We start from the raw sequence: 16,104 nt of genomic DNA on the forward strand, positions 1-16,104 counted from the left end.
ACTGGTAAAGCGTTATCATCCCAGACATGTGACAGCACTGGTCCAGTACAATGCCAGCATTGGCTAGTACTAGTACAGTACTGCGCCTATTTTTAATTTCTGATTAGGCAGTAGTGTGTCAGTACTGGAAGTTCACTACTGGTAAAGCGTTATCATTCCAGTTATATGACAGCACTAGTCCAGTACCGACTGCCAGTACAATGTCAGCATTGGCCAGTACGGGTGCAATACTGCGCCTGTTGTTAATTTCTGATTGGGTATAAGAGTAAAGCAATCACGTATAGTGACACAAGAAAAAAAAAGTTCGATAGATTTAACCAACAACATTATAGTTACACATCGAAACTAAAAGTTAAAGCAATTTTATAATACTAAATAAAATCACAATTTGCCTTTTCTAACGAATTCCTAATTTCGAACAGTTTTTATCAATATTTAATATCTGGAAAATTAAATTTAAACGGGAAAATATTGTACTGCACTTTTAAAGTTACCCTTAAAAATAAGGATACTTTCTAAAAATTAACTGGAATTGACTAACAGACTAGTTTATAAATTTAATTTTTGGTTTTTATATTTAAAAACCAAATATTGCATAGTTTAATTTTATATATTAACTTATAATTTATTAGAAGATACATATTTTCAAATTCATAAGCAAACAGCGGTATTGTAAAAATAAAAATTATGTTTAACAAATTTATTTTGAAGATTTATGATATTCTCCATAATTATTTTTATTACGATAGTGTGTATTATATATTATTTTATACATCATAATTGATTATAATTTATAATAACACATAAAATTATCTACGTCATAGTGTATTTTAAAAATATACTAATTTTTTCATTTATTATAAAAATTAAAATATTGTTTTACATAAATAATTCAAATATCCGTAGTTCACATAAATATAAGGTAAAACTGATTTAATTTTTGAATTTTACTAAAAACTGAAAGTTGAAAAACTATTTTATTATTGTAAGTATACAGAGTTCATTTATAATTAATAATAAACTGATACATTTTAATTTTGATTAGAATTAGTATAGTAAAATTTTTATAAGGGAGATTATGATGCATACCTTTGATATAAAGATAAATTATAAATTAAAGTAATTTAAAATCTATTAACTATATAAGGTTATTCTTTTAACATTGAACACTTAATTTATAATTACAATGATCTATTAAGGTTAAAACATTTATTTAAACTATGTTAAAAGAACCCGTTTTTAATTTAGTTAAACCTTTCATCATCGAAAATTTAAATAAACTTCCTCTATTTTAGAAAAATAACTCAAAATTACGCTATCGTAAAAATTGAGTTTTTTTAAAATTTTACAACTATTATAACTTTTTACAAAAACAATAATCCTAATGAAATTTTAAAATAGATTAAGGTCCTGTTCTTTTGATTGACAAAATCGGTCTAGTGAGAACTAAGAATTTTTATAGACGGACATATAAAATAACGCATAAAATCTCAGGTTCGAATCGAAACTAAAAAGTTGGAGTGTAAAGATATTTATAATCAAACTTTCGATTGTTCGAAGTTGAATCGCATTGAATCTATTTGCTTTAATGCGATGTGATTAGTTAACATAATATGTGTTAATTTAATCACTGTCATTTTTTATGCCATTATTAATTTTTTTAAAACAGAAAAGCCATATTAAAAAAAAAACCTCATTTATAGTAGGGAAATTCTATTATTACAGCTCTAATTCAGTTCAAAGCAATTTTTTTTTAATCGTACTATTTGCCGCCTACATTAGTGTTTTATATAAATGTGTTCCATATGCATATTAAGAGAAGGTGGTGGGAGAATCAATATTGCCTAAGTATGTTACTGAATGAGGCCCCGCTCTTTGAAGGGTCCCGTAAATCAAGCAAATGCTTAATAAATATATATTCTATTTTTTTATTTAATAAAATGTTAGGAACCCCGAAAAATTGTTTTGTACGAGGCCCGACGATTTTTAGCACTAGCAAAACTTCTGGATAAACAAATGTATTTTAATCAAAAACCTCTTTGGGTAAAAGGGTCTAATTAAAATCATTTAATCTAGAAATAATATTTTTAAATCATCAAAGTTAAGTAATGGTTTGTTTTGCAAATTAAATATATTTTTTAATGAATTTTAGGGAACTATGACACAGAAAATTTATTCTGATAGTTTAAAAATTTTAACTATTTGGTGTGTATCAATTTTTTACATTTGTCCATTGGGTGCTGAAGAATTGTCTAATGAACAAGTACAAGGTAAATGTTACTCAATTTCATTTTTTATTTACAATAAAATAAGATATAAATGATTTATTATTTTTGATCATTTGTATATGACACTGTCCCGCGTCGCTAGCGTTACACGGAGCCCCGCGACTCGCACCTACTTTATCAGCCGTCGCCCTACTACGTGTATATGGTATTTTGACTGACTAGCACCGCGTGCGATACGTCGCGGTACAAAGTCCAGCAAGTGCCGCCCGCCCGATGACCACTCGCCGCAAACAACCGTTGAAGTCTCCTTCTTGACACCGATCAGTTCACACAGTACAATCCTATCGAGACCGCCGGTAAGGGATACCAACATTGTTTTTTCCGGATTTTGTTTCCCTATTGTACGGGTACAATGTGTTTTTACTTTGTGCAAAATATTATTTCGTTTAATAATTGGCTTACTTCAAAACAATAACACTGCTCTGTGCTCGTAGTTAAAATACGATAATTTTGTTCTCACTTTTACACGAGCAGCTTTATAAATTATAATTTTTAACTTTAACCGTTGTTTTTATATCGTTAGTTAGTGTGTTTTATAACGTTTGTTAACCGATTGTGCCTCACATAGCACACGGTGTCGACTTCACAGACAATTCGAAGACAGCTATCTAGTATTAGTATATATTTATAGTTATTATATTTCTGATTTCGTCAATCCCCCTACTCATAAACAGTATTTACTCTAAACATCCCTTCTTATTTATTCTCCTTTTGTCTAAATTTTAGCGTATACAGAGTGATCGGCTAACTATGTCTCACGTAATATCTTTAAAAATACAATTTTTTTTTAATAATTATGGATCTTAGATGAGCTGTTTCACAAAAAAATTAAATTTCTATCATCATACCTTATACTTAGAATTTGTATCAACTTAAGATATTCAAATGGCAATCACATATTACTTTTATACATTTTTGTTAGTCATAAAAAACATATATGTTTAGCAAAAAAAATATTAATTTTAAATAAGATACGCTACTTTAAAATTTACGTTATTTGATGAAAAAATTCAGTAGTTTTTCCAACACGGTCACATTATTATTTTATGTAGCGATAAGAGCTACCGGTTTACTGTGTCAACGCACGTAGTCAGAATAACTAAGGTAAGCTTGGTATGTTTATTTATAAAACTAGTAACGCTTATCGATTTACGACCTATAACGTTCGAGTCTGTTAAAATATTTTCTTAATAAACCCTAAACTTTAGAGAGCCGTAGAGCGCTTACTATTAAATGAAACAAAATATTTTTTTTACAAAACGTTTTATTTTTTATAAAATTAAATCTAACGGTGTAAAAAAATAGAGTTGTCATTTGAAAATATGAAGTTGATACAAGTTTTAAGCAAAAGGGATGGAGGTAAAAATTTTAATTTTCTTATGAAACACCTCATCAAATATTCATAATTATTCAAACAAAAAAATTGTTTATAAAATTTGTATTTTTAAAGATATTACGTGAGACATAGTTAGCTGATTACTCTGTATATTGACCCGTTTATCCACTAAACTTGTGTTAGCCGCTTATTGATTAATTACATGTTCTTCAGCGCTAAAAAAGCAAATCGCTAAATATTTGAACTATAGTAGTTTTAATTTTAATTAAATATTATGTATTAATTAAAGTTACAAACTATAAATGATATTAACTTTTATAGTGTAGGAGATACTGTAGTATAAAAATGTTATAAAATTTCAGTTGCCGCTTATAATATTAAATGGACGAGTAAGTTATCATTCTACATCAATTAAATAATTCCCGCCTAAAAATGATTATATCAAATGTAGAATTAAATTAAAAACATTTCACTAATTAAAGAAATAAAATGTGATCATTTTATGATTGAAGCATCTGGTAACAACCAGTCAACTGTGTAAGACAACTAATAGAAAAATATAAGAAAAAGAAGAAAAAGCTGTCTATGGTATTTATAGATTTGGAGATAGCGCATGATAGAGTACCGAGAGAAATTTTAATATGGATATTAATGATAAAATAAGCTCGAAAAATATACAGTAATATAATAGAGGGTATGTACGATAACACTTGTGTCAAAGTGAAAATATTGTGTGGAGTAACAGAAGATTTTAGGTAAGAATAAGAGTGCACCAAGGTTCTGCTTTAATTTTTTATTTGTTTTTTCATAGTTGTGAATGAACTTACTAGAGAAATACAAGGTGAGGTATTGTGATGTGTGTAGTTCATTGATGAAATAGTTATTAAGGAAAACGTAGGGAGAAAATTAATTAAAGACTAGTGATGTGGATATCTTGAAGGATAGATATTAAAAATAAGCAAGAGTAAGATAGACAACGAGTTTGACAAAGGAGAACACAAAATAGGTGAAATTAATAGATCAGTGACAATAAGCGTGGATGTGATAGAAGAACTGGAAAATTTTAAGTATTTAGAATCAGTTGTGAAAATGAATGGTGATATCCATAAGGATGTAAGACACAGTATTATGTGCGGGTGGGTGAATTGGAAAGAATCGTCGGATGTATTATACGAAAGAAAATTCCAATGAGACTGAAAGGTAAGTTCTGTAAGACTGTAAAAATAACAGTTACGATGTATAGTTCAGAGTATTGAGCGAATGACAAAAGAATAGAATAAATAATGAGTGTAGCAGAAATTAAAATGCTTAGATGGGTGAGTGAAGTACCGGAAAACCAAAAAAGAGATGAAGAGATGTTATTGAATGCGACATGAGGATGCTTGATGTATGCGTAAATGATGTGGGAGATAATGTCAAGTGAAACTTTACGATAATGGTGGCCAACCCCAAATAGTCAACGAAAAATAATAAGAAATAAATAAAATGTGATCATGAGAATAATGTATTTTTGAACACTGTTTGATCTAAGACTAAGAGATTTCTAAATAATTATTATTATACAAAAATTCATATATTTCAAAATCATTTTTGTATCCATTTAAAATACAGATTATGTTTTTAAGTCCACTCTGAAAAGAAAATTTACTCACAATTAATTATTAATAAATTTTCAAGCAATTATAAAAATAAAAAATTAGAACTACATGTAGTCCTGTTTTTCCAATTTGTAATAAAAATTTTTTTCACATGCTAATTTAAAATGACTTTAAATTAATTTTTAATTTTATATTGATTTTTAACTATAATTATTTATTATATTGATTGTTAATCATAATATAGACTTTCAAAATTAATTTTAAAACATTTTTATTTTAAATCACTTTTGTTCAGATGATATGTTTATTCAATATAAAAAGAAATGTAAAGAACAAAATACATTCGGTAAGCTTCAAATTAAAAAAAAACCCAGCACAGGGGGGTCGCGGCACAGTGGTGACGTGGCATAGTTGGATCAAGTATAATGATATCTGACAGTGATTAAAATCACTATCAAAAATAAACGCTTCGATGCAAATCTTTAGATAGTGTTTAATTTTAAAAAAATTGGTGTTTTATTCCAAAAGCTACTTGATCTGCTGGTTCCTTATTAATATCTCGATTAAGATAAAGTATGTCGAATGAAAAAGGGTTTATTAAAAAATATTATTTCTCATAAAAAAATTGTGTGGATCCATAAACTTTTCAATAAGTTATAGCATTATAAAGTTAAATATAATATAAATAATAAAATCGAGAATTTTCACACGAAAATAGCACTCAGTAGCCATTTTCACCGTGAAGACAAGTCCAGAGGTCAAATTTTTTTTTTTTAAATTAAAGTACATTACATTAGCTTTAATTGAAGATATATATAAAAATGTCAGACCTTCCGGAACATTTTCAAAAGTTAAGTTGAAAAAGTTAATTTTTTGTGAAAAAGTTGTCATTTTAAATCCCCCCCTGTGGGCAGGTTAAGTGTCAGATTTACAAAAAAAATATACCAAATGATAGGTAAAGACATCAAGCATCTATATAAAAAAAAATTATATTGATATGTTCATTTTTGAAAAAGTTACGGCAGTTTTTAGTAAAAAAAATTGAAAAAATTTCGAAAATTAGCGATTTTTAAATTTGTAATTTTTTTGGAGGTTTCCCCCATTTACGGGGAACGAGGGAAATTTTTTCAATTTTGAAGGGTAATGTCTTCGACTAGATACGATTTGTGATCTTTTAACGTATCGTTGAAAGAAATACGTTCGGTGAGAGCTGAGAAAAAGTGGTAACAGACACAAAAAAAAAAAAAACACATCATAGTAAAACCAATACCTTCTCAGCTTCGCATCGAAGCTAAAATGTAATTAGTATTAGATTGTTTTTCTCCCATTCCATTCATATTCATCATTGACAAAAATTATTTTATTGATTTTACAATAAGAGCACCCAAGCTATTTTTGTATATAAACTTATTTTTATCCACATCCTGTAAAACTAATTATACCTATTAATTTATTAATATATTAATATATCACACACGATATTTTTTAGATTGAAAATATTTTATCCCTTAAGAAAGCACGGTGGGTCCATTTGACCTTATTATAAATAGAACTTAGATATTACAAAAAATATAAATTGTTTATATTTCTATATTTAAAAGATGGTTTGTATAATAATGTTTAATCGATTTTCGTAAAGTTGAAAGTTTTAAAATATTTCAAAAAACTTAAAAATGGAAGAGGGTCTTATTTATCCCCTTATTTAAAGGGTCTTTATTTATCGAGTTATAATTTTTTTTTTGACTTGATTTTCATAATAATATTTTTTTTATACATTTAGCTGATTGTGCGATAACATGCCTAAAATAAGCTATTATCTTATTATATAATAGAACAAGGAAAAAAACGCTTTTCTGAAAAAATTACTTAGCGTGCTCGGATTTTCAAAATTGTTTTTTTCAACAAAAGCACTCGATCATCAGACTCCGGGAAAGTTATTGGCGAATTTCGGAAAATTTTAGCCACTCGCCCGCGAGCGTTTTAAAATTTCGACCGTTTTCAAGAAAAAACACTTGCTGACGCCAGCGTTTTACGACTTAAGGTTTGAAATTTTCATCAGACCCACCCAATAACATTCCTAAGATATAATAAAAAAATCAATTCAATCCGTTCTTTCTTCACCGTTTTAGGAGCTTTTTTTTTTTTAAGTCCACGCGCATGGTTTTAATATGCGCATTGATTCATTTCTGCTCATACGTTTATTATGAACCTTAATTATATGGTGTAATATGTATTTTTATTAAGACACTATTTTGCATTTGCACATAGCACTATATTTTATCGAGGAATATTTTATGTTATATATAAATTTAAAGACGGTTATAATTATATAAGTTTGTACTTTCATTATCAAAACAGTTCATTATTAATAATCTTTTTTTTCTCATATATGATGTATGAGTCTATGAGTTTATCGTTTAAATTGGGATTCATCTATGACAACATAGTCCAACATATTGGACAGCACAGTCCAAAGTTAAATCGCAGTTACCAATATTTTTATCAAAATTAAATTTTTTACATAGTCCCAAATATAATAATCTGCTGAATTTTTTTTTAATTATTCTATAATATAAACACAATTATTATAATTAGAATATTAATAATTTTTGTGTATACCACGGGTGTATTTAAGGGAGATATGGCCCCCCCTTGAACCAGCGCTATAAATATAGTTTTAGGAAACTTCTAATAAATAAGGACCTAAAGTCTTTTTTTTCATCATTATTTTAATTTTTAGCAAAAAAAATTCTAAAACATGTTTAATAAAGTAAAAATATTAAATACCCTCCTAAAATAATTTTTGAATAGGCCTAAAGGGAATACCTCATTAACAAACGTCAACCTTATACCCAATACATTTTACATTTCTCTTTTTGAATTTTCCTGATTTTAATAATAACATTTTTAATATATTTTTGTTACACTGATCTGATGTAATATTTTTTCTGCAAAACACTTATCGTGCCCGGCGAAGCCGGGTACCCCTACCGGAATCAATAGCCTACTTAAGGCTCGTAAGGCTCCGGGTCTGTGGCGGAGCCCCAACTAGACGGAGCCTAGTTATATGATATTTACGTATCTACTATTAAACAGTTAAGTATTAATTTTATAGTTTCCATATATTTTATGATGATTTGATTGTAATTTTAGTTTTCTCTGATTATTGTGGTATGACATTTTTTAATACCACTATACCATATTATATAATTAAAAAAAATAGGAGTTAATTTTGCTTTTGGAATAATCCACCTATTTTTAAAAATTATACCCATGTACAGATTTGCATTGAAGCGTTTCTTATGATAATGATTGTAATCATTTTTAGATTTCTTCTATGCTTGCTCCTACTAGGTCACGTCTCCAATGTGTCCCAACCCCACAGTGCTACAGTTTTTTTTTTAATTATTTTCAAATACACATCAAAACGTTTTACGACAGTGACTTTAATCGATTATTATTAACCTTCATAATTGTTTTTATTAGATGAACAAAAAATATTAGAATTTTTGATAAATAAATTCGATAATCTATCATATGGTAAGAATTTGTATTTTTAAATTAATAAAAATAATGAACATTTATGATTATGTTCATAAGAGGATTAATTCCAAAATTAACCCCTTCCCATTTTTTTTTTTTTATCTACCGCCGGCATAATGTGGACCGCCCTGGAACTACCGTTAGGTATTGCTTCAAGGCGGCCCACGCCGTCTATAACCTCACACCGCTGAGTTGTGACTCAGCCCGAAATTAATCAAGAACTGAGTCACAACGCGACGTGGCCTCCCCCGTTAGCCGGACCCCAGAGTGGGATCCGTTACCCAGGCCGCACCACGTGGAGGTGGGGGTAGGACTTTGCTAAGGTTGGGAAACACATATAAACAAACAGATATAAACACTAAAAAAAAAAAAAACGAAACGACCTGATAAGTCAGGCTTATTTTGTTTTTCTGGGACGAACTTTTGACAGGTGAACATCCTGTACATGTCCCCGCTTCGATAACGCTTTCGCGTAAGCCGAGCAATGACCGCTACCCGGCTAATGCGCTGAGCCCCCGGGCCGCCCGTCACAAAGCACACAGTGTGGTGGAGCCGTGCAATTGCTCACATGGTGATCCACCGCCCCGCATGACAAGCAAAGGGACGATCAAAGGTCAGGCCCATTGCATTCCCGAGCGAAGTGGCCATATCCATGACACCGGAAGCACCACTCTAGGTGAAACCGGAGTCTCACCCGGCAGCGCACCAGGCCAATGAGTACCCGTCCTACTAGGTGTAAATGTAGTCCGAAAGCCCTAGAGATCCGAACAACAGCTGTGAGGCTGCCGCCGAATCCAGGGACCACTCGGACTACCTCTACGTTCACGGCCCCCGGCGCCTGCCGAAGCGCCTGGCCGATGTCTTCCATTGTGGTCTCCGGTGCGATGTCCCGTATGGTAATCCCACAGGTTTCCCTATGGTGGTCACCACCGCAGCATCTCCCAAAGCGCTCCGTGCGGCTTCAGCGAGCTTCAATTGTCCTCTCGGTACCCGTAACTCAATGTCACCTTGCCTGGTTTTCTTGAAGGCTGTAACCGTCAGACCAAGGGCCTGAATGTCCACGCCGGCCACGAGTTTTCTCGCGACCTCTGCGTAGGAACGATCACCCTTGAGCTTCACGAGCACGGCTTACGGTTTTGAAGCAACAGCTTGCCTCACCCTTTGCCTAAGCGTAGGTAAGAGCTTGGCTTTAGTCGTTGGCTTTACCTCTTCATCTGTCGGGGGGGAATCTGCGAGTGGCCGCTCCCACGCCTTCCTCCGTAATGCTACAATCGAACGGAGCCCAATCCCTTGTTGTATCGCAACGACGAAGGGGGGTTATCGAGCTCACGTTGCTCTCCTCGTCTTCTCCGCTTCTTCTTCTTTTTCGGTTGTTGGTCCCACAGTCCTGTTTGGACGGATGCATTGGCAGTACGCAGCTTCGGCCGTGTGGCCGTCACCTCAGACTCAATACACGTCCCTTCGCTTTCATAGGTCGGCGGGCCAGGAATTTTTCATGGCCACATGGACGTTGCGGTTAGCAGCGACAAAAGTGCGCATATCCGCAAGGATCTGTCCATGTTTGGCCAATACTTTTTCGAGGGCGGCTATGTCCTCATCGGCATACTTTCTCCACCTCTTTGCTTGCGGCGACATCTTTGGCGTCACCTGCGGTAAGAGTGCTGCGGCAGGTGGATGTTCCGTGTCTAGAACCTCTCCCTCCGGACTTGCCGGCGACATCTCCTTTCGCTTCATGCGAAGCGCCTCGTCCTCATCGAGAGTTCCGGGACTCCGGTCCACCAGGTCCTCCACAAACGTGACATCTCTTGTGATGGCCTCCTCGTCGCTAGCTACATCGTCATCAGAAATTCCAGCTTGATGTTTTGCCAGGGTGACGCAAAACTCCAGACATCCCATAAATCGGCTTCTACTTATGAAGCGACCTACAGGGAAAATGTTTTCACCGTCCTTCCTGCTGTCCGTGAGCAAGTATGGTAGGCGCTCAGACCACGGTTTAATCTTTTCCCAAGTATGATTAACCTTCCAGTCTTCGATCATAATCTCAAAGTCGACCACGTTGTCCTTCATGATCGCGTCAGCCAATCCACCTCATCTCCTCGCGGCTTCCTCCGCACTGCATCAGTAGCAATAAAAGGCCCACACGCCTGACCAGCCACGCGTGGGACTTCGCGGTCGCTTGGTGTTGACCTGAGTGAGCCTGCTACGTTGGGTCCGGTTTTGGAACCTTTCCCACTCACTCCTGCCACCCTCTGAGGCTCCGATACCTCTGAGGGGGTAACTTTGGTCCTTGAATTAAAGGCCATAAGTGATTTTTTAGGTAAATTCTAACCTGCGTTTTACCTACCTCCAGGGGATTTAATTTCAGTGTTGCCTTCACTTAGGTGGTCGCCTTACCAGGCTACCGGGCCCACCCGCCTGTAAAAATTACGCTACCGCTTATTCGTCCACTAAGTGGCTTATATCACGGCTACCCTGCATATCTGCAGGGTTAACGAGCGAACGAGGGGCTCGCTGTCCGCGACCGCTTATTCGTCAGCACAAATTAATGGACTGCTTATTTCGCGGCAAACCTGCATATCTGCAGGCCGTTCCTCTATCCACAACCTGAGGACGCGCCCGATTCCCCGAGCTAGGGAAACTGCGCTCGTGCCAACGTTTCGTAGCCCCATAGAGCCCGATCACACCGACACTGTAGCGTAGCGCAACGGGAAATTAACCCCTTCCCAAAATTCATCAAATTAAATTATATATGTTTTAAAAAACTTATTTTAAGTTAAAGAAAATGTTAATTTCTCTCGCCCCATTATGTTAATAAATCCACATATGATCATATTCATAGACTTAAACATTTAGTTTTGAGTTAAAATAAATATTTTATTTCAGAGGAACTCGAAGATATGTTAATTCCAAAAAGTTAGTTTTTTTTTAATGGTTAATATAAATTAAGGCCTAACTTATAACTCAAAATATTTAAAACTATGAAATCAAATAATTACCTAATTTTTTAGTTTTTCTTAAGATGTCTGATTATGTCCACTAGTACATATGTATAATAATATATTAAATGTTTATGTAAGTAAACAGTCATAAACACAAGTTAAAAATCACTTTGTTAGAATCATTAACAATTACCCCACCTGACCCTACATTGTTAGAAATAATCATTAGTATCTAATAATTATTAGTTGTTAATGAAAGAAAAAAGTATACCATTATTCTATTTGAAATAATTGCTAATAATTTAAGCTTGGAAAATAAGTGATTAGATAAAAAAAATGAAAGATAATCATTACATATAACATTAACAATAATTTTATATGATTTCCTTAAAACATACATAAATTATTTTAATTAAGAACAAAAATTATTTATGTATCGATAAAATTACTACAATTAAAAATAATTCGTCTAATAGAGAAATTTAGTTCATACCAAGTGTGAAAATCTGTTTTTTCAAAATTAATCATAAGAAATGTATAAATAACTAAAAACAACAAAGATTTCATCTACAGAAATTCTCATATTTATGCACCAAATTATAATTATATTATATTTACTCATTCTTTCAAATAATTAAAATATATTTATTTATTATTCCAGAATTAAACAATATCATAGATGCTGGTATAATTTTCATTTATTTAATTTTTAATAAAAAATTAATATTAATTAATTAATTAATCAATGTTTGATGCTTAATTTTATAATGTTTTTACATAGTTATAACTACTATCTTTATTGTAGACACAAGTTGGCCTACTATAAATATTTAGCATACCTAAATTATAGAACACCTTTTTAATGATTATTGTATTTATTATTTAAAAAATTATAAAATATCAATAATGAATAAATTTTATAATATAATATTATCTAATATTTTATTATTTATCATAATAATAAAAAATGAGGGATCATATGCGCAATTTAAAACTTTTTCTTGGTATTAATTATATTAAAGAGCCTGTGAGGGTTTAGCTGGGTTGAAGTATCCCTACTCCTAAAAATGGCGTATAACAAATTATAATTTTAATTCATGACTGAAATAATAGTTAATTAACAAAGGGTAGAAGACTAAATTAAGAAAGTTAATCTTCTCAATTAATTTTTTTAAATCCATACTTACATTTTTATACACCTTTGCCATAGAAGTAACGATCTATAGATTTGAACAAATGTATTATTTTTTGATAGCCTTGTCAATTACTATCAGATATCATGAATACTTGTCCTAGCTATACCATGTCCTCACTGTATTGGTTTTTTTATTACTAGAATTTTTTTGGCCGCAATCTTCCTAGGTATAAAAATAACAATAACTTCCGAAACACTAGTCTAAATGTTATTATATATAAATGCAACAAATAATACTCAATATTATTATTTTTTTTTTTTTGGAAAAAATTAAGCTATTTATAATTATTGCATCAACCTGTATATTATTAGTAGTTTGATATAGAAATACATTGATTTTAACATAAGTTTAGGAGTCTTGGGATCGATATAGATATGTGAGAATGGAGACGCCAAGTTTTATTTAAATTTAACTATTTTAAGCCCTTCCAAGAACAACTATTAAATAGCGTCTATGACCCTCATCTTACATAATATTAGCTATATATATATATTCAACGTTTATTAAATAATTTACTTTAAATAATCATTTGTACTATCTTCAAATGGCTTATTCGCAAAATCTGTTAAATATAACTATATACATTTTTGGTGAACTAAAACGTAATCATACATTTTAAACTTACTAAAGATGTTAAAAATATGATTGTTGGGTAGTTGATTTTACAAATTGGTGATTCCAATGATATAATCATTAATGGGTTCGAATCACAATAACAAGCTATGAACATGTCAAGTATATTTTATTTGAAATTTATTTGTTCAAATACTTCTTAAAATAATCATTTTTATTAACATTTTTACGTATAAATTTAATACTAAAAAAATAAAATAATTTAAAAACTAAAAATAATAATATAATTGTATTTATCTCTCAGACTTCTTTAAGGACTTAGTTATAAGCTTATGTTATATTTGAACATGTTTCTTTGAATATAAGCCCATACAATTTTTTATAATATAACCACACAATATTAATCACTAACTTATAATGTATAAAATTCACTATTGTCACTAAATTTTACTTTATAAATAAAATACTTTAACACTATTTTAGATGCTGAAAATCAAATTAGAAGAATACAAGAAGAATCTATTCGAAATATATTACATGATTATATAAGTGAGACAATTATTAACAATCTAAAAATCAAGTTTAAATAACTGAATTGCGCTAATAGAGGCAGTTTGAATTTTTTTATTTTAATATTAAAATAAATTTGCATATTCTCAAATTTTCAGAATCAATGAAAATTCAACAAGTTTTTTATATAAAATAGAGAATCGAACAATTCTAACTAACAGTACCTATTGATATTATTAATAATTTGGTTTAATTATTTTTTAATAATTATTCCATTCTCGAACTACTTTAAAATGAATATTTAAAATATGCCTGGGTATTAAAAATTAAAATTTAATAAAAAGGAAGATCCAACAAAAAACCTAAGTAAAAAAATGCATTCAACAATATTAATAATTTTTTTATGAAGTTGTAGGCCATAATATGTTACTATAATATAAATTTTCAAATAATAGAAAGTAAATTTTAATTTATGTTGATGTATTAGAATATAATACATTGTTAGAAATGATCATTATTATTTAATAATTATTAGTCTATTTGAAATAATTGCTAATAATTTAAGCCTGGAAAAAAAGTGATTAGATAAAAAAAACATATAACATTAACAATAATTTTATATGATTTCCTTAAAATATACATAAATTATTTTAATTAAGAACAAAAATTATTCATGTATCGATAAAATTACTACAATTAAAAATAATTCGTCTAATAGAGAAATTTAGTTCATACCAAGTGTGAAAATCTGTTGTTTTCAAAATTAATCATAAGAAATGTATAAATAACTAAAAACAACAAAGATTGCGTCTACAAAAATTCTCATATTTATGCGCCAAATTATAATTATATTATATTTACTCATTCTTTCAAATAATTAAAATATATTTATTTATTATTCCAGAAATAAACAATATCATAGATGCTGGTATAATTTTCATTTATTTAATTTTTAATAAAAAATTAATAATAATTAATTAATTAATCAATGTTTGATGCTTAATTTTAATCAAATTAAATTATATATGTTTTAAAAAACTTATTTTAAGTTAAAGAAAATATTAATTTCCTTCGTCCCATTATGATCCCTAAATCCACATATGATCATATTCATAGAATTAAACATTAAGTTTTAAGTTAAAATAAATATTTTATTTCAGAGGAACTCGAAGATATGTTTATTCCAAAAAGTTAGTTTTTTATTAATGGTTAATATAAATTAAGGCCTACCTTATAATTAAATATATATTATTATTTTATGCCTCTTCGATTACATAAAATAGTTAATATTTACATAGTAATTTATAAAGCAATGAGTTAAAATATCGTATTATATAATAGAACAAGGAAAAAAACGCTTTTCTGGGAAAATTACATAGCGTGCTCAGATTTCCAAAATTTTTTTTTTCAACGAAAGTACTCGGTCACCAGACTCCGGGAAAATTATTGACAAAGGTCGGAAAATTTTTGCCGTTCGCCCGCGAGCGTTTTAAAATTTCGACCTTTTTTGAGAAAAACGCTCGCTGACGCCAGCGTTTTACGACTTAAGGTTTGGAATTTTCATCAGACCCGCCCAATGACATTCCTGAGATATGATAAAAAAATCAATTCAATCCGTTCATTTTACACCGTTTTACGAGCTTTTTTTTTCATGCGCTCGAGACGCCAGGGCGCGCCCCCCGAAATTCTTGCGACACTTTACGTCATGAAAACGATTTTTTTTTCCACGCGCATTGTAATANAAGTCCACGCGCATGGTTTTATTATGCGCAGTGATTCATTTCTGCTCATACGTTTATTATGAACCTTAATTATATGGTGTATTATGTATTATTATTAGGACACTATTTTGCATTTGCCTATATTTATCAAGGAATTTTATATGTTATATATAAATTTCATGACGTTATAACTATTTAAGTTTGTACTTTCATTATAAGAACAGTACTAAGTACATAGTTAATAATTTTCTTTTTTCTCATATATGATGTATGAGACTATGAGTTTATCTTTTGAATTGGGATTCATCTATGATAACTATGATGTTCATCGTTAAATCGCAGTTACCAATATATTTATCAAAATTAAACTTTTAATTTTATTTTTAATATTAATTTTTTT

At 30.5% G+C, this 16,104-nt stretch overlaps 1 protein-coding gene across 11 annotated transcripts in view; it reads left to right on the forward strand.

Moving 5' to 3' along the window:
• Positions 1–854: 854 nt before the first annotated feature.
• Positions 855–16,104, forward strand: part of LOC126897683 (uncharacterized) — a 22,766-nt gene continuing 7,516 nt past the window's right edge. For 2 of the 11 annotated variants that reach the window (XM_050671460.1, XM_050671461.1), the window contains exons 1-10: positions 855–985; positions 2,153–2,270; positions 3,987–4,013; positions 5,518–5,568; positions 8,709–8,762; positions 11,649–11,678; positions 12,366–12,389; positions 13,957–14,022; positions 14,888–14,911; positions 15,144–15,173. In XM_050671460.1, coding sequence (XP_050527417.1) covers positions 2,159–2,270; positions 3,987–4,013; positions 5,518–5,568; positions 8,709–8,762; positions 11,649–11,678; positions 12,366–12,389; positions 13,957–14,022; positions 14,888–14,911; positions 15,144–15,173 — 418 coding nt within the window. In that variant the 5' untranslated portion in view covers positions 855–985; positions 2,153–2,158. The remainder of the gene's footprint in view (positions 986–2,152; positions 2,271–3,986; positions 4,014–5,517; positions 5,569–8,708; positions 8,763–11,648; positions 11,679–12,365; positions 12,390–13,956; positions 14,023–14,887; positions 14,912–15,143; positions 15,174–16,104) is intronic. The other 9 variants (XM_050671462.1, XM_050671463.1, XM_050671464.1 and 6 more) reach the window with 6 other exon arrangements.

This window comes from Daktulosphaira vitifoliae, unplaced genomic scaffold (assembly GCF_025091365.1).
Source record: "Daktulosphaira vitifoliae isolate Bord-2020 unplaced genomic scaffold, ASM2509136v1 Scaffold_2, whole genome shotgun sequence".
Taxonomy (NCBI): domain Eukaryota; kingdom Metazoa; phylum Arthropoda; class Insecta; order Hemiptera; family Phylloxeridae; genus Daktulosphaira; species Daktulosphaira vitifoliae.